This window comes from Aethalodelphis obliquidens, unplaced genomic scaffold, assembly GCF_003676395.1.
Source record: "Aethalodelphis obliquidens isolate GAN/ISIS:26980383/991018 unplaced genomic scaffold, ASM367639v1 scaffold45, whole genome shotgun sequence".
Lineage (NCBI taxonomy): Eukaryota > Metazoa > Chordata > Mammalia > Artiodactyla > Delphinidae > Aethalodelphis > Aethalodelphis obliquidens.
Window position 1 is genome coordinate 11742969 of NW_020837989.1, and position 23135 is coordinate 11766103.

The window sequence follows — 23135 nt, forward strand, 5'->3', positions numbered from 1 at the left end:
TGCTGAACAATAAAAAAAAAAGACAGTGAATTTTAAAGTATCAAAACCAAAGAAAATGCATTCTTTGATCACAATTAAATCAGTAACAGTGAAATATCTAGAAAAACCCCAAATTAAGGAAATGAAATGACAGACTTCTAAATAATACATGAGTCAAAGACAAAATCAAAAAGTAAATTTCATAATAGTAAGAACTGAATGGTAACGAAAATACAACATATCAAAATCTGTAGACTGGTGCTAAAGTAGTGCTTAAAAGGAAACTATGTTAAGCTTTAAATGATTATATTAGAAAAGAACTAATACTAATGACCTAAGAGGACATCATAAGAAGCTAGAAAAAGCATAAAGTAAACCCAAAGTAATTACAAAAAAGGAAATAAGAGCGGGAAAAGGGGGGAGGGGCCCAACCACCCCAAAGCTGGTGGTCTTTACGAAAGACCACAAAATTGGCAAACCTCTGGTTTGACTGATCCAAAAAAAAGAACACATCACCACTATGTGGAAAGAAAAAGGCGTTATCATCACAGATCATAGACATTAAAGGATATTAAGAGAATAATTAAGAACAAAGACATTTAAAGGATATTAAGAGGGGACTTCCCTGATAGTCCAGTGGTAAAGAATCTGCCTTCCAATGCAGGGGACACAAGATGGATCCCTGGTCGGGGAACTAAGATCCCACATGCTGTGGGGCAACTGAGCCTGCATGGTGCAACTACAGAGAGAAAACCTGCTAGCCACAACTAGAGAGAAGCCCATGTGCCACAAGGAAGACCCAATGCAGCCAAAAGAAAAAATAAAGAAAATATTTTTAAAAATAAAGGATATTAAGAGAATAATTAGAACAAATTCAACCTAGATAAAATAAGCAAATTTCTTGAAAAACTTACCAAAGCTGACAGAAGAAACAACAAAAATAACTGAATAGTCCTATAACTATTAAAGAAGTTTAATTTGTTATCAAAAACCTTCCCCTCCAAAAAAACTCTGATCCCAGATGGTTTACTTGTTAATTCTATAAAACCTTAAGGAAAAAGTACTATCATCTTATAAACTTTCAGTAAACAGAGAAATGGAAATCACCAATCACCACCCAACTCATTTTTATGAAACCAGCATAAGCCTAATACCAAAACCTAACAAAAACATTACAAAAGAAACTTACAGATCCATATCCCACAGGAGTATAGATGCAAACATACTTAATCAAACATTAGCAAATCAATTCCAACAATATACTAAAAAGATTAATCTACCATGACAAGGTTTATTCCAGAAATGCAAAGCTAGTTTAACATTCAAAACTCAGTGTAATTCACCATATTAAAAGAATGAAGGAGAAAAACTCATTTTGAAAGATGCAGATTTATGATAAAAACAGTAGCAAATTAAAAAAGAAACCATATAGCTAGTATTATATCTGATGTAAAAGACTGAATTTTCGGAATTCCCTGGTGGTGCAGTGGTTAAGAATCCGCCTGCCAATATGCAGGAGACATGGGTTTGAACCCTGGTCCGGGAAGATCCCACATGCCACAGAGCAACTAAGCCCGTGTGCCGCAACTACTGAGCCTGTGCTCTGGAGCTCGCGAGCCACAACTACTGAGCCCGTGTACCACAACTACTGAAGCCCGCGAGCCTAGAGCCCATGCTCTGCAGCAAGAGAAGCCACTGCAATGAGAAGCACGTGCACCACAATGAAGAGTAGCCCCGCTCACCGCAACTAGAGAAAGCTCACATGCAGCAACGAAGACCCAACACAGCCAAAAATAAATAAATTTATATTAAAATAAAATTTTAAAAAAGATTGAATTTTCTCATTCTACATGGCGAATAAGGCAGGGATGTTCACCTCTTTTATTTAGCATTGCTCTGATATGATAGTCCTAGCAATAAGAAGAGAAAAATAAGTGGCATTAAAGATCAGAGAATAAGAAATAAATGTGCTCCCATCTGCAGGTGATACGATTATTTATGTAGAAAATCCCAGAGAATCTACAAAACAGTAATAAATGCATTTAGCAAGAGTCAAGTCTACAAAATTAATATATGAAACCATATCACATATAAATTTTATATTTTTATGAGGTCAAATTTATTTATCTTTTTATTTACAGCTTCTAGGTTGTGCCTTAGGAAGCACCCCATTCCTTCTCCAAACATGCAACTACATGGTCCTAGTGTTTTTACAGTCCATCTGAATACACGAAAGATAACCACTTGTCCAAATTATCTTCCAAGTTCTGTCGATGAAGGAATGTACTATCAGTGTAACCTTAATTCCCTAATTTATTTTCTATTTCTTATAAGATGGGTAAGTGCTAACTCTAAGTTAAACAAATTGTTCAGCTAAGCAAGTATGCTACTTCATTTGGATAATCACACTTTATTAGTTTATTTTTTTGATATCTTTAGATGTTGCTCTTCAAATTATTATTTCTTTAGAGATAAGAAGCTAAATGTAAAAAACATGAAGTTCCATGTTTTCCTTAACTATACTAGAATTCTTTTCCTGGTATTTCAGAGCATCAATCTGACTTTTTGTTGTTGTTGTTTTAAGAATAAAGAGAGGTCAAAATTAGAAGCATTTTATATTTCCTAGATCAGTAAGCTTTAGTTTCTGGTTCTAAGAGAGTTTTTAATGTTTTGACAAAAATTTTTAAGGTCATTGAGAACTGTAACTTTTTCCATTGCTTACTAAGATTGCATCACAAAGATTTAGCCTGCCATAAATTTTTTACAGTCCCGTACAAAGTGCAAATTGAGGGCTGCCTGTATTTGCCATGTTTTATTTGTCTGTAATCTGTGTTGGGTTTTAACTTATGAAAAATTTATCTTTGAACTTATAGTATTTAAATTTTTGTATTTACCTATAGTGGCACAGGGACTTTATTTTTATTTATATATACATTTATATCAATCAACTGCTGCTTTTCTAGGGTTTCTTTTGTTTCCATAGTTTTTTACCCCCAATATTATGAAAAAATTGAAACATACAGAAATATCGAAAGAATGTTTCTAGAACAATGAATACTAGATACTGACCACCTAGATTTTACATTTAACATTTTATCATATATGCTTTATCACTTATCTATCCTTCCATCAATGCATCTGCCAGTCTTACTTTTCTTGATACATTAAAAAATGCAGATTATCAGTACACTTCACCCCTAATCACTTTAACATACATATTATTAGCACAGGGTAGTTTTGCGACACAAGAATTCTTTGTCCATAGTTTTTCTATTAATGCTGAAATGTCCTGACAGCTTCTCACTTCACATTTACCGCTAATACCACTGGAGCTGTATTAGCACACCTAGGTATTTTGAAGCCAACATGAGTTAGTAGAATAGCACCTCCACCTCAAAGTAGTTATTGCTATTAATATGGATCAAACAGTGTTTCAGAAATTGGTATTGAAAATTCAGGCTTAGTTTTTTCCCAATAAAGTTAAACATCTAACAAGATCGCTTAAGTGTCTCAGGATGGTTCTAATGGAAATTCTTGAAGAGGATTCTGCACTGAATAATTGGATGAAAATGCATTACACTCATCCCCCCCAACTCCTGCCTTTAAATTAATTATAAAGAAAGATCAAAACTAGAAGTATTTTGTATTCCCTAGGACCAGTAAGCCCTAGTTTTTGGTTGGATTCCATGACAAAAATAATTTCCACAAAAGATTTCACCTAGCAATAATGACTTCGATATTCATCTATGTTGTTGAGTGCATCTATAGTTGTTCCTTTTTATTGCTGAGTAGCATGCCACAATTTGTTTATCCATACACCTGTTGATGCACATTTGGGGTGTTTCTAGTTTTCTATTTTTCCACTCCTAGATACTTGCTTATTTGTAATAGCCACAAATTGGAAACAGCCCAAATAAATTACAAATAAAACTGTTACGAACATTCCTGTAAAAGTACAGACATATGTTTTTGTTTCTCTCGAATAAATAGAAGTGGAATGGCTGAATTATTTATTATATATTCTTCCTAGGAAACTGCCCAACTGCTCTGCAAAGTGGTCCTACCATTTTGAAATTCCCATCAGCAGTGTATGAGAATTTCAGCTGCTCACCATCCTCTAAAACATTTGGCATGCCCAGTTTTCAAAACTTTTAGTCATTCTAATAAGTGTGTTTTTTTGTGGGGTTTTTTGCAGTACGCGGGTCTCTCACTGTTGTGGCCTCTCCCATTGCGGAGCACAGGCTCTGGACGCGCAGGCTCAGCGGCCACAGCTCACGGGCCCAGCCGCTCCACGGCACGTGGGATCTTCCCGGACCGGGGCACGAACCCGTGTCCCCTGCATCGGCAGGCGGACTCTCAACCACTGCGCCACCAGGGAAGCCCAAAAAATGCATTCTTTTAAACAAATTGTTTTCATAACTTTGATTCTAGAACTGGGTAAATATTTTGCACAATTATTTTTGAAAGGGAACCTGTGTACCAAGTTGGTAGAATAACTACATAAAAAGCAACTATTCCAGGGCTTCCCTGGTGGCGCAGTGGTTGAGAGTCCGCCTGCCAATGCAGGGGATGCGGGTTCGTGCCCCGGTCTGGGAGGATTCCGCATGCCACGGAGCGGCTGGGCCCGTGAGCCATGGCCGCTGAGCCTGCGCGTCCGGAGCCTGTGCTCCGCAACGGGAGAGGCCACGGCAGTGAGAGGCCCGCGTACCGCAAAAAACAAAACAAAAAAAACAACTATTCCAAAATGCTTTTAAAACACAATGATTTGACTATACATCCCTAGAGTAATATACCCTAAACATAAAAATAACTGGAAAAAAAAAGCTTAAACTGTCTTCAGTAATCACACTGTTGGTGATAGTACTGGTCTTGCCTGTGAGAAAAGCAAATGAATAATTATGTTGCTATCACTCAAAGATGGTTTTCAGAAGAAAAGGAGGTACTGAATTAAGATAGATGATGAGAGTCAGTAAAAATCTTGTAGTAGACTTGAACTGCAAGTAATGGTGTGAACTTAAGATGTATCTTTAAACGTATGTCTCTTCCACCTCTGTCTACCAAAGAGGTCTAAAAATAATGACTAATTCAGTAGTAACAACTATCCCTAGATCCCACATGGTGTAAAAATGCCACTTCTCACAAAAAGAAACCAGGGCTCCTTGGAAAATGGCTGAATCTAGGTCTGAAATAGGAAATATATGAGATAAAGATCACACATGAATCCGGCACATCTCTGTAACTGCCTGCTAACTTGCAGGAAATTCAGGAATGGAGGATTCTATTAAAGAGTACCATGAGAATGCAATAATAAAATCCAGACTGTGGGACTCTACAGAACACACACATTTATTTTTTTCAATATAAAAACAAGGAGGAAAAAGCAAGGAAAACAAGTTGGAGGGGAATCTGTAGATTATAAGACTTAAGAAACAAGCCAACTCATTGCCATGTGTAGACTGTACACGGATTAAATAAGTTAGAATAGGAACAGGAGAGAAAACCCTCATGTGGGGAGAGGAAGAAAAGGGAAAACCAAACATAAGAAGAAAAGAAAAAAAATAGACTATTCAATGCTAAGATAAAAAGACATAATTTTACAAAGTTCTGTAAACATAATCACATATGAGGAGATATATACAAAAGCAATTTTAAAACATTTTAAACAATAAAAAAGTAGATTCAGGATCTTAGTGGTTCAAATCTATAATTTTAAACAATAAATATTAATGGAGAGTTCCATGAAGGGAGGAAGACACTGCAGCAGTTGAATTTTGAGCACCCAAAATACAATGAACAAGAATCAAAAAATATTCAGTAGATAAAAACAGGTATTTGAGGATTTCCCTGGTGGCGCAGTGGTTAAGAATCCACCTGCCAATGCAGGGGACATGGGTTCGAGCCCTGGTCCGGGAAGATCCCACATGCCGCAGAGACACTAAGCCCATGCGTCACAACTACTCAGCCTGCGCTCTAGAGCCCGCAAGCCACAACTGCTGAGCCCACGTGCCACAACTACTGAAGCCCGCACGCCTAGAGCCTGTGCTCAGCAACAAGAGAAGCCACCGCAATGAGAGGCCCGCACACCGCAGCGAAGAGTGGCCCCTGCTCACCACAACTAGAGAGAAAGCCCATGCACAGCAAAGAAGACCCAACGCAGCCAAAATAAATAAATAAATAAGCAAACAGGTATTTGACACATGCTTTTTTAAAGTACTTTTTCTTCCGATTGGATAATAATGTAATAATCAAGCATGGCAATCAATCAAACAGCTTAAGTCAAGTACATACCATGGAGTACCAGGAATAGGAGTAGTAGCCACTGGTTTTGCCTTCTGGGCAGCCTTTTCTTCCTCAGTCATCTCCTCTTCTTTGGGCTCCTATGGGAAATGATATTACTCCCATTAAATTAATATTACAAAACTATACCTGAATATCCCACAAATACAAGAAAGATTGCAAATACCTTAAAGTACAACCAACATAAGGTGTGTTGCTAGCATACAGAGAAGAGACTCTGAGTCAGAATTTCTAAATAAGTTCTCAATCCTCGCCCCCTAGACAGAGCCGAATTGCACAACAGTAGACCCCATCAGCAGCAGGTCCTATCTTACAGACTCACTAACCATCTGTTTAAGAGTAGAAATAAGGAGAAGGGTATAGAAGATGACAGGAGACCACTTCATCTAAGGTTGTTTCTTTTTTCTGCGAAATTCCTTACTGATAAGACAAGACTACCATTGGTCCCTCATTGAATAAAAAAAGCTTCCAAAAAGCAGAGCTCTTTTAGTGCTGTACAGAGATTATTCCATGCCACGAGAGGACAAATAAAATACAACGATCATTCCCCAATATGAAGTTGTACTTCTAATTATAACATGTACCAGTCTGTAAGTCAGGAGGGGACATCAGCTCTGGTCCAAGGTCCTTTCTTTCTAAGGGGGTCTTGGTTTAGTATAAGAAGTAATTTAATGAAACTTTCAAAGGAAAAACTGAATTAGAAATTTCAAAGAACCCTAAAATTGCAGAGGTCAGATTTTCAGCAATTATCTAAAACTACAGCAAATGGGTTTCCCTGGTGGCACAGTGGTTAAGAATCCGCCTGCCACTGCAGGGGACTCAGGTTCGAGCCCTGGTCCGGGAAGATCTCACATGCTGCGGAGCAACTAAGCCCGTGTGCCACAACTACTGAGCCTGCGCTCTAGAGCCCGCGAGCCACAACTACTGACCATGCATGCTGCAACTACTGAAGCCTGTGCACCTAGGGCCCGTGCTCCGGAACAATAGAAGCCACTGCAATGAGAAGCCTGCGCACCGCAGTGAAGAGTAGCTGCCACTCGCCTCAACTAGAGAAAGCCTGCGCACAGCAAAGAAGACCAAATGCAGCCAAAAATAAAATAAATTTGTAAAAAATAAAACTACAGCAAATGGATTTTCAGTTACAAGTAAACTGTACCCAACAATCAATGGTGGCTCCCAGGTAAACAGGTAATGGCCCTTTACCTCTTTTATTTCCTTTATTGGCTCTTCTTTAGGATCCTCCTCCTCCGTTTCCATTGGCAGAGGTTCTTCAGAAGGTTCTTTAATTGGCTCTTTAATCTTCTCCTCTAATTTTTCTATTAAAAATTGAGATAACGTCACACAGTGGTTCTGAAGTAACTTCTGATGAACTTTCAGAGACTAGGCAGTTAAGATATTCCATTTCTAGTTATTAACCACAAAAATAAAATGTTCTTCCTTGTAGTATCATTGATTTGCATCTAATATAATGTTCAACTTCAAATACCTTGCTATACCAATCAGGAAACTGTCAGTAGAAAAGAACTACTGATTTCAGAGGGACATAAAGTCTTTCAGGTCATTCATATATCATTTGTAGCAATCATTCATTTTGCTGAAAGTGATAACATACTAAAAAACACAAACAGGGACTTGTGAAATAGAAAATTATGAGTCCTCTTCCTCCAAGATTCCAACAGCCTAAAGTTTTTCTTCAGAACACATACAATAAACACATTCCTTCCTGACCATTACTATCAATCTCAATAAGGATAACGATAATTATTCAGTAGAATAATTATGCAATTCCTGACCAGAGTAAAAAATATATATTAGTGTGTACATATAATTTAACTTCTCCAGATGGTAAAGTGATGGACAAACATGTAAGTAGAAGAACTGGCTTTTTAAATGAATACATATTTAACAATTCAGAGGAAATAAATAATCCAACACTATGTAACTAAAAAATCCCTCAAACGTTTTAAAAAAGGAATTAACTCAGAATTTCAAATAGCATTTCTATTTATACTATGTCCCACCAAGTCATTAAAACTATACCTTTTTCCTTTAGCTCTTGGGGTTTTTCCCAGGTTGATTCTAATGTTCTATTATTATAATAATATGTCTTCCCATCTGCTGTTTTATATTCAGTCCACTCAGAAACTGCTGTTGCTCCAGCTAAGGTAGCAGGTGAAGCTGCAATAGCAACCTGGGGGTGTATCATGGGTACAATAGGAGGGGCCATTCCTGGCAATACACCTAGAAGAAAAAGAATAAAAAAATTAGATCCAAGTATCAAATTGTGATATAAAACTTTGAAATATGAGCTAAATCTTTCTACTAAACATTAATAATGAATGAGCCAGTTGAAACAAAAAAAATCATATAAATTATGATTTAATTACTTAAATCTATATCCCTGGTTTACTTCTAATGCCTAAATTCAATTAGATTCAGAAATTGAACCCAAGAAGTACCTTAAGAACAGTCAGAAATTTGGGTCACACCTATAAGTGAAATCTTAATAAAATATAACATAATAAATTATAAAAATAATGGTACATTCTCTACTTATTAATAGAAATATATTTTTATAAAGAATTTCCTGGGCTTCCCTGGTGGCGCAGTGGTTAGGAATCCGCCTGCCAATGCAGGGGATACGGGTTCGATCCCTGGTCTGGGAGGACCCCAGATGCCGAGGAGCAGCTGGGCCCATGCGCCGCAACTACTGAGACCGCATGCCACAAATGCTGAGGCCCGTGTGCCTGGAGCCTGTGCTCCGCAAGGAAGGGCCCGCCACAGTGAGAAGCCCGTGCACTGCAGCGAAAGAGGGGCCCCCGCTCGTGCAACTAGAGAAAGCCTGTGCACAGCAACAAAGACCCAGCACAGCCAAAAATAAATAAATAAAATTTATTTGGAAAAAAAAAAAGAATTTCCTCAAATTCTAATGAAATCAAGGCAACAAGCACATTTACTAAGCATATTTCCTGAGGCAAAATTGTTTTCTTGTTCTAAGGTACCTAAAAAGGATATGAATAAAATTCTATTTTAAGGTAAATGATTGAAAAAATAAATAAGTAAAAATAAAGTAAATGACTGAGTTTACTATCAAATCAACTTTAATATACTAAGTGATTAAGTGAGATATCCCTGTAAACTCTTTGACAATTTATTCTTTTCCGGAAAGAGAGCAATGTTTCTTTTTTTTTTTTTTTAAAAGATAAGCCAAGATCTATATTTTTCACCAGACAACTAAACAAGCTGGTATTATAAATAATCAAAAACGTGAATCAAAATTGAAAAAACAAAAAAACTCAAATCCTATACCAGAATTTAAGTTTCAGGTAGATAACTTCAGTAACTTTAAAATGCAAATTTATACTATACACACAAATATTCACACACATATACTCACTAGCATGCAAGCATAATCACATCACTTTACACATGGAAATGATTTTTTTATATTTAACTTAAAAACACACGTCAAAAAATAAAATTAAATGTTATGAATATGAGAATGAAGTTGTTTACACTTATTACAAAAATTAAGATATAAAGTGATTTGACCTTATTTGCTTTTGTGAACCAACGAAGCTAATACTACAGGCAATTGGGAAAATTAAGTGTTGGCCAAATATGACAACTGCATTTATACTGCTCATTAAAAAGAAAAATATAAAAAAATCCACTCACTTGGGCAAAATAAATAAATAAAAGGATAAACAACAACATTCACTACCATGCCAACTTACAGACAAAACAAACTAAGATGGTTTTAAAAATTACCGGTCTTGGTGGTAGCGACTGTCTTTACATACGGGCAGCTGACTATTTGCATCATTGCTACACCTGTAAAATGGATAAGCAAGCATACGTTGGAAAGCTGCCATTGTATGTCGGCTACCACTGGGATTCAGGGAAATAATTTACCACTACAATTTAGAATGTTATTTCCAATGAAAAAGACCAAGGATGGAGTAGAATTTCTTTTTGTTTGACATTTTGTGGGAAGTGGTGCCAAATCCAATGAGAACTAATTCTAAATTATAGCATCAATTACCTTTTTATCAAACCAGCTGATAATATTTGAAGGAGTCTCAAGAGTTTAAATTCAACAAAGGAAAGCCCCTTCATTACGTATGCATAACAAGTTTTCATGTTTTCATGTGGGACATTTTCCCACAGGACATCAAACCCATGCTGCTTAAGACACCAGTGAAAGGCAGACGCAGCATGACACTAACAAGACACTTTCTCTGTGCTGCTGCTAAGTGGGAACTACATGCAAAAGCAGAGGCATGGAGCATAACCATGCAGAAGTAGAAAAAGAGTAAGATAGGACAAAGAGGGGTGGGAGGAAAAGGAAGAAAATAAAGTATAAGATAGATCCCAATATACCACTGCAAATAATACTTTAAATAAAAGGGCAAAGATGAAGAGGAGGGTAGCATTCAACTGACAAAATATCCATGTGTAGTGCCTGCTGTATGGAATGCCACGGGCTTGGAACACTGTGGGGGCAGGCTAACAAATTAAGAAGAAGACAGCCCCTTTAGTATCATTAATGACTACCTGGGCTGATTACTTTAGAAACCTCAATCGTTTAAGCCAGCTAAAGGAGTAGCACTTGTATTAAAGAATGGAAATTACGTACAGTTCTTAGAAGAATGAAGACTCATCATGATGCATTACAATGGTGATAAAAAGGGAATGAAACGAAAAGCTGGAAAACTAAGACTGATTAATTGAGGAAAATCAAAATTAAGAGTTTTTAAAAACTTTTAAAGGAAAAGGCTGAAGGCAAAGGGTTGGGAAGTTAAATTTTATTTTTTATTTGTTTTGGCTAAAAAAAAACACTAAACCTATTTTGGTACCGATAAAAATTAAAAGTAATAAATTCTTTTCCCCACTAAAGTACATAAAAATAAATTTTTCCTAATTCAGAGACAAAAATTAAATTAAACCCCTGCATTTGTAAATAACATACCTATGTTCACGCGCACACACACACAAAATACTGCCAATATTTGAAAAGTGCCTTAATTTCTTAATTACTATTTTAAATAAAAATATTAAAGCTAAACTTTCTATTAACAATGAAACTAAAATGCACTGGATCAAAAAAGTATGCTGAATAAAGTTTATGTATAGTTTTATTTTCCATAATGTTTAAAGAAAGCAATGGAAAAATTCATTTGATTAAGGAAGTTACAGCATATATTAGGTTTAAATTAGTATAAATACTGCTATCTGCAGGATCACTGAGCCTACTAAGTCAGCACTAGAAATTCAATTCTTAGACTCTGAACTTTACTCTCAAAGACTGTTCTCCAAAACCATCTCCTAATAAGTAATTTCAACTATACAACTTAAACAAAAGAAAGTCAAATATACTCATATTCAGGCCTAACTGCCATTGCTAAATATCAGCTGGGCCAACACAGAACTCTTGTATTTGACTATCAACATTATAGGCCATAATAAAAGGACATATTTGTTTCTTCTCATGTTAAAAAGACCAACTTAAGGTTTTCTAAGGGTGACTATATGCATATCATGAAGACTCACAAAATAACCAAACATCTAAATTTTTAACCTTCTTTTAAAAAGGAGCATTTGTTCAATTTTCCTACAACTCTACCCTCAAATTATATTCTACCAGGAAATTAGAAAATTCCATTTAGTATTCTGGATAATCCTGATGTCACTGACCATAAGCTTCTTAAAATTCCAAATAAGATTTTACAGACTAAGAAGTAGAAATCCTGTAATCCTAATCCAATTCACTATCCCCAACTCCACCTCTTACTCCTATATTTTACCTAACTCTTCCACTCCTTTTCTTCATCTTCACTATCCCTTCTTTAATCATCCTCATTAGCACCATACATTGCTATTTCAAATAGAATATAAGGCTCCAAGATAAATTACATCCAAATTCCTCCTGCTTTACCTTACTGTTGAATTGATATAAAAAAGGAAAAACAGAGATAGATGGCATTATACATAAAACCAAAGATTTGGGGAGGAGAAAAACAAGTCTTCTTTTCCATTCTTTTTTTTTTTAACTAAAGTACCTTAGATGACTGAATTAAAAGGGGAAATGAGAAAATGAACGAATTCTAAGATGCCTTACTATATAAAACAAATATTACTTTCTATAAAACATTAGTTCCCTCTCCAAAGAATCTCTGGTATCTTGCATAAAATTTTACAGATTATCTAACTCAGGTTCTCTTCCAACTGACCTACAAAGTATTATTAGTGGCTCCCATTTATTAAATGCCTTTTACTGCCAAACTTCATAGGTACTACCTCATCTGGTAACACAAACGGTTACCACCTGTTCTAAAATTTAACGGTGGGATGAGGACCAGAGAAGACCAAGACATCCAAAGACAGCTATAACTGAAGGGATTTTACTGTGACAAAATTCCACTTTCTACAGAAATAAATTTTGCTACTCTTTCACCCACTGGTCCTATTAAGAACCTCTAAAGCAAAACCAAAGTTCTTTTAGACAACAGCCTTTCCAATACCTCATATATGTTATTATGCTACCTCTCAATCTTCTCTCTACAGAATTAACAATCTCAGCTCCTTACGATCGCTCAGAATCCAGGATCTGGTCTTAACACTGTCCCTGACCCTAAAGCAGACCAAGATTGCAAGAGGTTATGACGAATATCAAGCTTTTATCCATTCATCATTTAATTTTCTACAAAGAGTATATCCAAAGAGGAAAGTATCAGCTGCTTAATCTTAAATTTAATTTTGAAAAAGGGTAATCCCTAGTATCAGAGACAACATTTTTTATTTTCTTCTTACTTTTAAGTGATTTCGGTTTCTTAAACATCACATACTGGTCATTTAATTATCTAACACTACATCGACAACATGTAAAAAGGTTTTCCAAAAAACCCACTAATTCTTAAATTTTTGGTTTTTTTCTTGCTAAGGTGTAATATATGAAAGTGTTCTTTTCGAAGTAGTTACAAGGAAATAGTGTGATAATTAAAATGTGTGCAAATATAAGAAATAGCTGTATCACAACCCTATTCTTACACAAAAACTAGTACAATAAAGCAGCAACCATAGTGAAAGGAGTGTGAAATTAGAAGACAAGAGGCCTAGGTTCTATTCATCTTTGCTACAAACTAGCCTTGTGAGCTTGACCTCTCTAAGGCGTCAACATTTTCAACTATAATTCTAGGAGAACGGACCATGGATTAAGGAGTAAATATGTTTGACAACAGCAAACACGCTCAAATTACAATGCCAAACACTACCACTGTTCAATCCCTGTGGGAAAAATTCTACTCCACAATCTTTTAATTCCTTCTCTAGTTGAAATGATTTCCCCTAAAAAAAAAAAACACATGAACTCACCATAATTAAACGTTAAAATGGTGCCTGTTATACTTCACAATTGTTACAAGGGAAACTTATGCTTTCTGTTTTAGATGAATTTTTTTAAGTTAAGTGACTCACATTTTCTTCTCAGTATAACGTAATTATTACGAGCATGATTTTTGGATCTGGAGTGCCCAGACTCAAACCCCAACACCATCACTTATTAGCTATGTGACCACGGGCAAGTAACTTAACCTGTGTGTGTATCTACCTCATAAGACGGTTGTGAAAACTAAACGAATTGTTCCATGTAAAGTGCTTAGACCAATGCATGATATAGAAATCACTTAACTTGTTTTACCTATTGTGACCTGTGATTTCTTAACTTCATACACTCAGTCCCTTAAAATATTGCATTTAGAACATATTTACACAAAAAGATGATCATTTTTAATTCATTGGGGCCATTATCCAAAATGAGTGTAGCTTTAAATGTGGCTCTAATTTTAAGACATGTAAACAACAACAGAAAAGGACATTTACCAAAACTGAAGAGAAAAATACTGCAGTTAGCCATGAATCTTTCAAAAATGTTTCAAACAAGTGAGATTCAAGGCAAATTTCAAATGCAACAGACACATGAGAACAAACTAACTGACAATATGAAAACATAGCTGGAAAAACTATTATTATCTATTGGTTTACCTGGAAGTGGAATTGGCATGCCAGGAAGGGGAACACGAAATGGAGGTACCATTACTGGTGGAAAAGCAGGTATTGCTGCTGCTGGCTGAGGTACTGAATGAGGAACGGCAGGAGGTAACGCCTGGGGGTGTGGCTGAGGAACAGTTTGCACAGGTGTGGCTGTAGGAGCAGGAGTTGAAACACTAACTGTAGGCGTGGCAACTGAAACAGCAGAACTTGGGGTCTGATCTTGTGTTGTGGGTGCTGATAAAAGATAAAACAGAAATATGTATCACTCCTTCATAAACCATTTTACTATATTCATTCATCATTCACTCATTCAGTATGTAAGTATTTAGGGCCCATTCCATGCACTGCAAGGAATTTATAACAAGGTCTCTGTCTTCCAAGAAGCTTGAAAATAGTTAAATGAAACATAAACAATAACTAAAACACAAAGTGAAATGGGATAAATGTATAGGAGTGTAACTCAAGACCCAAAGACCATTTCTTACTGTGAGACAGTACAGAAAATTTTATACTGTGGTGATAGGCCTTGAAAGATTAGGATTTCAACAAGGAAAATGACAAAGTGAAAGGAGTAAATAAGCAAGTGGTGAGAAAAGTGAGTAAAAGCAAAGAGTAGGGGACAACAAGGTATTGTTTAGAAAACAGAAGACAAGCAGTCAACTAGTAAAACACTAGGCATACCAACAGAACCAGTGAGTTACAGCTGGAAAGGCAGGCCAGAGGCATAAAGTGGGAGGCCTTGAACAGACGACTAAGGAGTCAGCACTTGACTGGGTAGGGAAAGGGAAGAACTTATGTAAACGTAGAGAAATGATCTAAAAGAATGAACACCAAAACGTATGTGTACACCTTTTACTTTTTACTACACATGCTTCGTTAGAGTTTGATTTTTTTTATAAGAATGCATTCACACGTTATTTATGTGACTTCATGAATGTAAAAGGGATGTGGGGGAGGTAGAATGAAGGCTTCTGTATGGAAGAGTAACAATCACTGTTCATTTGATGAATTAACCTGGCGGATGCATAGGAAGAAAAGGAAGAACAGAGGTGGGAAAATCAATTTCAACATATCTGGAGTTGTCCAAGCAAGGAAGAACAGAGAGAAAAAGGTATGCAATAACTAATGACTGACTGGATATGAACAAATGGAGTCAAAAACGACTTGGGTTTCTCTATAATTATTTCAAAATAAAAAGGTAAAAAAAGAAAAAAAAATAACTCAGGTTTCCAGTGTGAGAGACCAGCAAAATGTGAAATTCAGGATAATTTGGTTCTGCTAATATGTTATTTTTAAATATCAAAAATAAAACATTTTATCCCTAGTAATCACACTTTGTGACCCCCAAAATATATAAAATTCATATTTCCTTTTTTTAAGTTTCAGTTCTCAAATATTACAAAACATTTTTTGTTATTTATTCACAACCCATCTAGTTCCAAAACAAAATTCATTTTCATAATTCATTGGTAACTAATACTTCATCTTTATCTTGATATAAAGAAAAATGCCAAACTTTACCTATACTGGAATAAGAATGAAATTTATCAAATTAAATAAAGCAGTGCTTTCCTAATCTTTATGCCAATTTTATTCTAAGGGAAAGCACACTGTTTAATGCAAACCACCCAATAATCCAACTGAAAAAATTTCTCACTGTCTTTCCTTCAGCTCCTAACAATGAAAAACTCACTTAGGCTGGGAAGATGTCAGCAATTTCATACTTGTTAATGAGGGACTCACCTTGGCTAAATAGACAGCAGGGCCAAACAAGTATCTTCAGGGGCCCAGGAATGAATTGGTGGTCTAGCATAGACCTAGCCTTAGGGTACAGTATCATATTAATATAATTTTATAACAGTATGAAAAATACAAATTACATGCAACATTTGCCCAGTCCCATACATATACCATTTAGCATTTGTAATCTACTGCAATGGCTGAATATATATCAAGTTATTCTTCCCAACTTCCCTGAGGAGGAGGATTTCATCAGCATTTTTCACAAAACTTGCATAGGATAAAATGAGTTTATGCTCAACTGAGGTTAAAATATAAATTCCTTAATTTTTAGTTCAATTTACCCACAGGTTTATACTGCAGTTCACAGAATTACATTTTTTAAAAAATCATGGTAATAGTATTTAGTAATATTTGCTAAACTCACAATACAAAGTACTGAGTCAGGAAAATAAAATGAGTTACAAAGGCATCAAATTTCAGGGGGAAAGGAACACGAAATGGAGATGGCAAAAAGTATTCACTCAACCTATTCCTCTTGCTGACACAGGATTTTCTGAATTTGATTAGTTGCCATGCGTCATGAGAGAAAAGGGACAAAGGCAACAAAAGAATTAACTGGGAAGCTGGGAGAATGGTAGCTAGGACTTTAGAGCAGGTAAATTCCTACTAACTCCATTTGCTAAAATAACTAGTGTAACACTTGATCTCAAAATATACTACTAATCCAGCCTCAGATCTTAACTAAAAAAGACAAGTGACTATCTCTAAGAGATGGAGAAATATTAAGACTGATAACACTTCTTGACACTCAATCAAGCGAAATAAAAACAGCTATCAGGAATACTCAGAAAGACAACATCAAAATTGATGTTTAAAAGCTGTAAAAAGAACAAGATTTTGCTATTCTGTTCTTAGAATAAAGGCCTCCCTATCACTGAAGGGTAGTACAAAAAATGAAAAACAGGAATTCTGAATAGAATGGTTGGTAATGGACAAGATACCTATGGGCCTACTGATAGACCACTCCGATATGGAAATGAAATACAAAGAGAACAGTTAAAAGTTTTTGGCTACCCACCTCCCTTAAAACAAAGTACTACTATTTTTCCTTCCGAAGAGGCAGGGAATAAAACAGAAGCAACACAGAGCCTCCACATAGAACCACACTGCTTTTAATTAATCTCCTTCTCCCATCACCACAAGTACCCCATAAAAACTGACTGTTTTCTGCCTTGCCCCACAGGTTTTAGAAGCATTTGCCTATAAAAAGGCAAAGACCTTCAACCAACTAGCTAGTATCACTGTTAATCTGTATTTTCAGAATTCAACTTAGCTACAAGAGACCTGGTAAAGCATTATTTACATCTTTCTATTAAGTACATTTTCTCCCAAGCCCTCTAAAAAATATCAAACAGGGCCTTTAAAAAAACTGTCTCCATATCACATGTACCTTACTTCTTCGGTTACTACGCACATCAGTAAAATAAAATCAAATTTGAATTTAAATTCAGTAGGATGACTAAATTTCTCTCATGTACATATTTCTTACAAGGTAATATACACTAATAATTCCCTAGTCCCTGAAGCTACTGGGGGAGAGAAGAGAGACAGTTTTTTTTTTTTTTAATTCTCTCCCATTATCCAGGTAGCAAAATAATCTAAATTATAATCGCCTTGTAGGGATAATTATGTATCTTCATGCCAGTATCATAATAAATAATCCAATAAATAAAATTATGTAAATATTTGGGGGCTCAATCTCAGCCTGTAGAAAAAGCAGCAGCATACTTATATCAAAAAAAAAAAAGAACCAAATAAAATCCAGAACTAGTAGCATAAATATTAATGACAATCTTTCAAGCAAATTAATATTCTTCTCTCCTCATCCCTGAAATCTATTAATTGTCTCTCATCTTTATAAAAAAGATGTAACCTTTGGGTCTCTGTGTCTTCATACCTGAAAATTCTCTTACCTTTCGAACTGCTTCTAACACAATTCCACATTTCATCTGCCTGCATCCCATTCTGGGACCCATCTACCTCTAAACAAGGTTACTGAAAAGTTCCCAAGTTTCCCTGATTTCAACACTACCCAGAGAACGAGTGCCATAAAAATCTTCCAGAATACTGCATTCATATAGACCGCCTAGTGCCTGCCTGCCTCATCCATTTGCCTTGTTCTTAAAACTCTTCATAACCTGGTCTCTTATTCAATATATTAACCAATATAAATCCTCCCACCTAACAATTCATAAACTACATTTATCCTCATTTCCTGACCTACGTTTCCCACTACCTGAAACACCTCTCTGAAACTTTGAACCTATTCAAATCCTATCACACATCCTTTATGATAAACCTCAATACCCATGTAGTCCACTCACTTGTCTCTCCGTTTTCTTGAATTCTTATATCTTCTATTTTCGCTGCATAACTTTGCACGCTATTCTCTAATTGTTTCACATGCATTATTCTTGCCTCCTCAATTAGAAAAACTGGAAACTCTGCAAGATAGGGGCAGGGGCCAAGACTTACACTTATTCTGCAAACCCCACATCACCCAGCATTACTGTTGGCCAAGTTGAATAGCTAACTCTACACTTCCCCAGTTTAGCTTCATGAATTTCAACTGGGCAAATAATTTCTTCTACTAATGTAAATTTCTGTTCTTTTTAGCCAAAAGTCTTAATGTCAAAAACATATTTTAAATAACATCAAGGATAATACCTAAAACACTAGGATCATTTTGGAATGCATTCCCACTTGTCCATTTCTCTAGCCCCTAAATGAAAACACATGCTGACTAGTACTCACTTGATACTGTCTGCGAAACTGAAGAGGCAGTTGTTGTGGTAGAAGTGGTAGAGGATGGGGTTGATGATGACGTTGAAGTGGATACCGCAGGTGCTGGGCTACTGGTCGTAGGGGTGGAAGCTCCCACTGCTTGTGCTTGCACTTGCGCCTGCACCTGGGCCTGGGCCTGGGCCTGGGCCTGAGCCTGAGCCTGAGCCTGTGCCTGTGCCTGCGCCTGCGCCTGCGCTTGTGCCTGGGCCTGCGCTTGAGCTTGAGCTTGAGCTTGAGCTTGAGCTTGTGCCTGTGCCTGTGCCTGTGCCTGTGCCTGCGCCTGGGCCTGGGCCTGGGCCTGGGCCTGAACCTGGGCCTGGGCTGCAAGCATAGGTGTCAGTTCTGACTGCTGAATGACCTTAACTCCATCTGGCTTGGTCCATGCAGATTCACGTGTCCGAGCATTGTAATAATAAACCTGCAGAGAAAGCAAAATCATCAGTATCAACGAATCTGTCAACTATCATTTATAAACAATAATACAACTATATTTTGTCTTAAACAGTATTTAAAAAAACCTTACAAAACAGAAAGTACACCAAAATTGGCTGTTTGTATATGATGAGACTAAAGGTACTTTTTCACTCCTTTTTTCCTTCCCCCCCCAGTTTTCTATAATGAGCACACTATATTTTTAACACACACCAAAAAAGGAGAACCAAGGTTATATTTTGTGCACAAAGTTAACACAGCGGGCCTGAGACTGCTATCCTTAGAAAGCCCCGCCCACAATGTTGGTCCTTGGCTGGCATCTGGAAACTTAGATTTCAGGAGGGTTCCCATCATTCCCTAACTGATAAGAATGGCTCATTATGTTTAAACTGTTTATGCAAACAATGCAGTTTATGCTGAATACATGCCTTCCTTCTGGGAGTCTGGAATGTGGTATGTGCTGGGCAGATGTTGCCAGATATAGGACCAGTCCCCAATGAAAACCCTCGACTCCTCAGCTCAGGAGAGCTTTCCCAGCAGACAACACTTCACCTGTGTGTTCACAATGCCAAGTCGCAGGAATTAAACACATTCTATACGATTCCACTGAAACGACTCCGGAAAGCTTGTGCGTGGTTGCTCCAGACTGCAGCCCATGCACCTCCTTCTCTTTGCTGGTTTTGCTTTGTATCTTTTCTCTGTAATTAGTCTTAGCTGCAAATACAACTACGTGCTGAGTCTTGTGAGTTCTCCTAGCAAACACTAAACCTGAGGGCTGTTTTGGGGACCCAAGGCACATACTTAAAATACAGGCTTCCAGAATCATAGGCAAACCTATGTAAGTGCTCCAGGCCACCTTATGTCTGTGCATAAGTCCAATCCAGTGAGGCTTTCCAGGACTCCTGCCCCACCCTGGCTTACCCAAGGCTCATTCCTAATTGGCAAAGATATAGTCACTGATCTCAATCTGCCAGAACTCCTGTTTTACTCTTCTGTTACTAAGAAGCTAACAACCTAAATACATTTTATAATTTACCTTCCCATCTGGAGTTTTATTTTCAACCCATATCTCCTCAGTAGGAGGCAGCGCTGGAGTACCAGGAGCAGTCACAGGAGGCATTCCTGGTGGAAACATCATACCCGGTGGAGGAGGCATGGTTCCCATGGGTGGAGGCATGAAAGGTGGTCTCTGTTAATTCACAAGAAGTAATGTCACTTGTGTTTATCTTTTTTCCTTCAAATTATTACTAAATTCTACCCAAAAGTAAAGCACTGTAAGAGAAACTAGTTTTATAGTCAATTCAGATACATTTATCTAGGTTATGTAAGAGAAGTTTCTCTGTAATAAAAATGATTACTAAACAGACTAGAAAGAAGTACATCAAAATACTAATAGGGCTTCCCTGGTGGCGCAGTGGTTGAGAGTCCGCCTGCTGATGCAGGGGACACGAGTTTGTGCCCCGGTCCGGGAAGATCCCACAGCCGTGGAGCAGCTGGGCCCGTGAGCCATGGCCGCTGAGCCTGCGTGTCCGGAGCCTGTGCTCCGCTACGGGAGAGGCCACAGCAGTGAGAGGCCCACGTACCGCAAAAAAAAAACCAAAAAAACAAAAAAGTACTAACAATAGTCATCTCTGGGTTATAGCATTATGGGTGAGTTTTGCTTTGTTCTTTATACCCTAACTGCCTATTTCATACATTGGGTACTAGATTACTTTCAAAAGAAAAAAACTGATTCTTATTTACAAATAACATAGCAATAACTAAAAAGGAAAAACCAGATATACCTAACCCTTTGTTCTCTTTTCCTACAAGAAAAAAAAAAAAAATTAGCCAGGAAAATGGCTAATTTAAATGAGAATTTAAATGGTATATATTATAGTTTAAAAAAAAAAACAACTCCTGGAACCATTCATTACTGATTCAACACTATCTGATAATTCCTTCAACGACTGCTGACCCAAGCCAAGATCCTGAACCAAACAATTTAACTGTAACTGCTATATCTTACTCACCAAACCAGAAAAGAGGTCTGCCATTTTGAAAACAGATTTTGAACAGGGATTAAAAGATTTCCTCTATAATCTACAAGTAACATTAGAATTCAATTATCCAAAGCATCTTAATCTGGATAATAGAATTGACATTATGCTAATAATGTGCAACTGTATTTCATTTTCCTAAAAATGTTTTCTTTTCCATACTCCAGTCTTTCTGGATTCAGCTTGCTGTCTTTCAAGCATCAGCACACAGGCCCATGTTCTATAAAATATCTACCCCAAATATATCTCATGCACCAGGAGCTGGAAATCACTTGGATTTACTGTAAAACCACACAATCATCCATCAAGACCAAGAAAAGCATCACAACATTAGAAAGTATCCCATTGTAACATCTGATATACTTCCATTAGAGGGTTACATTAATCCATTACATTTTATAATATTCTGCAAGGACTTTAACTATTAAAGGCACAAAGTAGAATAAATTCACATGTAACAAGTTATACCAGTCAGTAGGTCAAAAAGTTACTTCCTATTCTAATCCTGAAGAAAACATAAAACCATTTAACAATTTGTTTAAGGGGGTGGGGGAAAGGGGGGCTGCTCATTACTAGGAAGGCAACAAAATTACTAAGCAAAGTATTAAAACCTGGTGTTTCTTCCATAAATATAACCCTATTGAAACAGAGTTAACATCATTTAAACAGTAGCTCATTATCTCTTTCTATTTTTAGTAAGTTCATTCTTGATTATCCAAGCTAACAGAAGGGAGATGATACTACTGTATTTATTTCGTTTCAGAATGGTACAGGCTGAATAAACTAAGAAAACATAGAAACATACTCAGTCAAAAAGAATATAATCTCAAAAGTAGATATTTTTGAGAGTTGATACCTTCATAACCTCATTTCAGACAATAACTGGGTCTATCTACACTAAAGAGGGATATATGCCTCAGGTTAAAACACCACAAAAGTTTTTATTTAAAGAAATCCCATAACAATTCTATTTCTAAAATTGTAAGATAACTGTATTTTTTTTCTGGGGAAGGAATAAAATCCAAATATTGTGCTTACAAAATGTGTTTGTTGTCACTTTCTAGATTCTATACTAGGCATCATTTCTGGGGAGAACTGCTCAGGAATATACATACATATATATTTAAGTTTACCTGCAATATGTATCACTGAAAACAAATTTCCCCTACTCTATACATAAGATTTCAAACTTCATTTCCCATAAAGAAGATGGATTACTAAAGACAATTTTCAGAGACTAAGGCAGGTTAGAACTACCCTATTCAATCCTAACTTAACACATTTTTCTATCACCATATACATTTCCAGTCTGAATTTCCATACTAATTATTGTTACCAGTGCTTTTAGAGCAACACATTAATATAAGGATGTTCTCTTTAGTTCCCATTTTCCTATAAAACCAAGAACACAGGTTTTAAAGGCAAAACCCATATATAATATTGACACTAATGCCAACAAAGAAACAGCTACCTCTATATTCTTTACCTGGAGGTGTGGAGGGCCCATAGGTGGAGGAATCCCTCCTGGGGGAGGCATTGGTGGCATATTAGGATCAAAAGGAGGACGTCCAAATGGGGGCCGAGGTGGTGGAGGAGGGCCTCGCATCATACCAAAAGGTGGAGGAGGTCGCATGAGAGGTGGTGGGCCTCGCATCACTGCATTTGGTGGGGGAGCTGGGCCTCGGAACCTCAAGGCCTGCTGTTGAGCCATCCTGTGTGGGAAAGCCATGAATAAATTTTTCTTTCTCA

The 23135-nt window shown here is 36.8% G+C and overlaps 1 protein-coding gene across 11 annotated transcripts in view; it reads right to left on the reverse strand.

The window, feature by feature from the left end:
* TCERG1 (transcription elongation regulator 1) overlaps nucleotides 1-23135 on the reverse strand; it is a 58452-nt gene that overhangs the window by 29359 nt on the left and 5958 nt on the right. For 5 of the 11 annotated variants that reach the window (XR_003427753.1, XM_027081706.1, XM_027081701.1 and 2 more), the window contains exons 2-10: nucleotides 22873-23098; nucleotides 20384-20536; nucleotides 18886-19333; nucleotides 18456-18575; nucleotides 14320-14562; nucleotides 10048-10110; nucleotides 8317-8517; nucleotides 7480-7592; nucleotides 6268-6356 (exon numbers count right to left, since the gene is read on the reverse strand). Coding sequence is in view for 10 of the 11 variants with exons in the window: in XM_027081706.1 (XP_026937507.1) it covers nucleotides 6268-6356; nucleotides 7480-7592; nucleotides 8317-8517; nucleotides 10048-10110; nucleotides 14320-14562; nucleotides 18456-18575; nucleotides 18886-19333; nucleotides 20384-20536; nucleotides 22873-23098 (1656 nt within the window). In the remaining variant the exon portion in view is untranslated. The remainder of the gene's footprint in view (nucleotides 1-6267; nucleotides 6357-7479; nucleotides 7593-8316; nucleotides 8518-10047; nucleotides 10111-14319; nucleotides 14563-18455; nucleotides 18576-18885; nucleotides 19334-20383; nucleotides 20537-22872; nucleotides 23099-23135) is intronic. The other 6 variants (XM_027081704.1, XM_027081703.1, XM_027081707.1 and 3 more) reach the window with 4 other exon arrangements.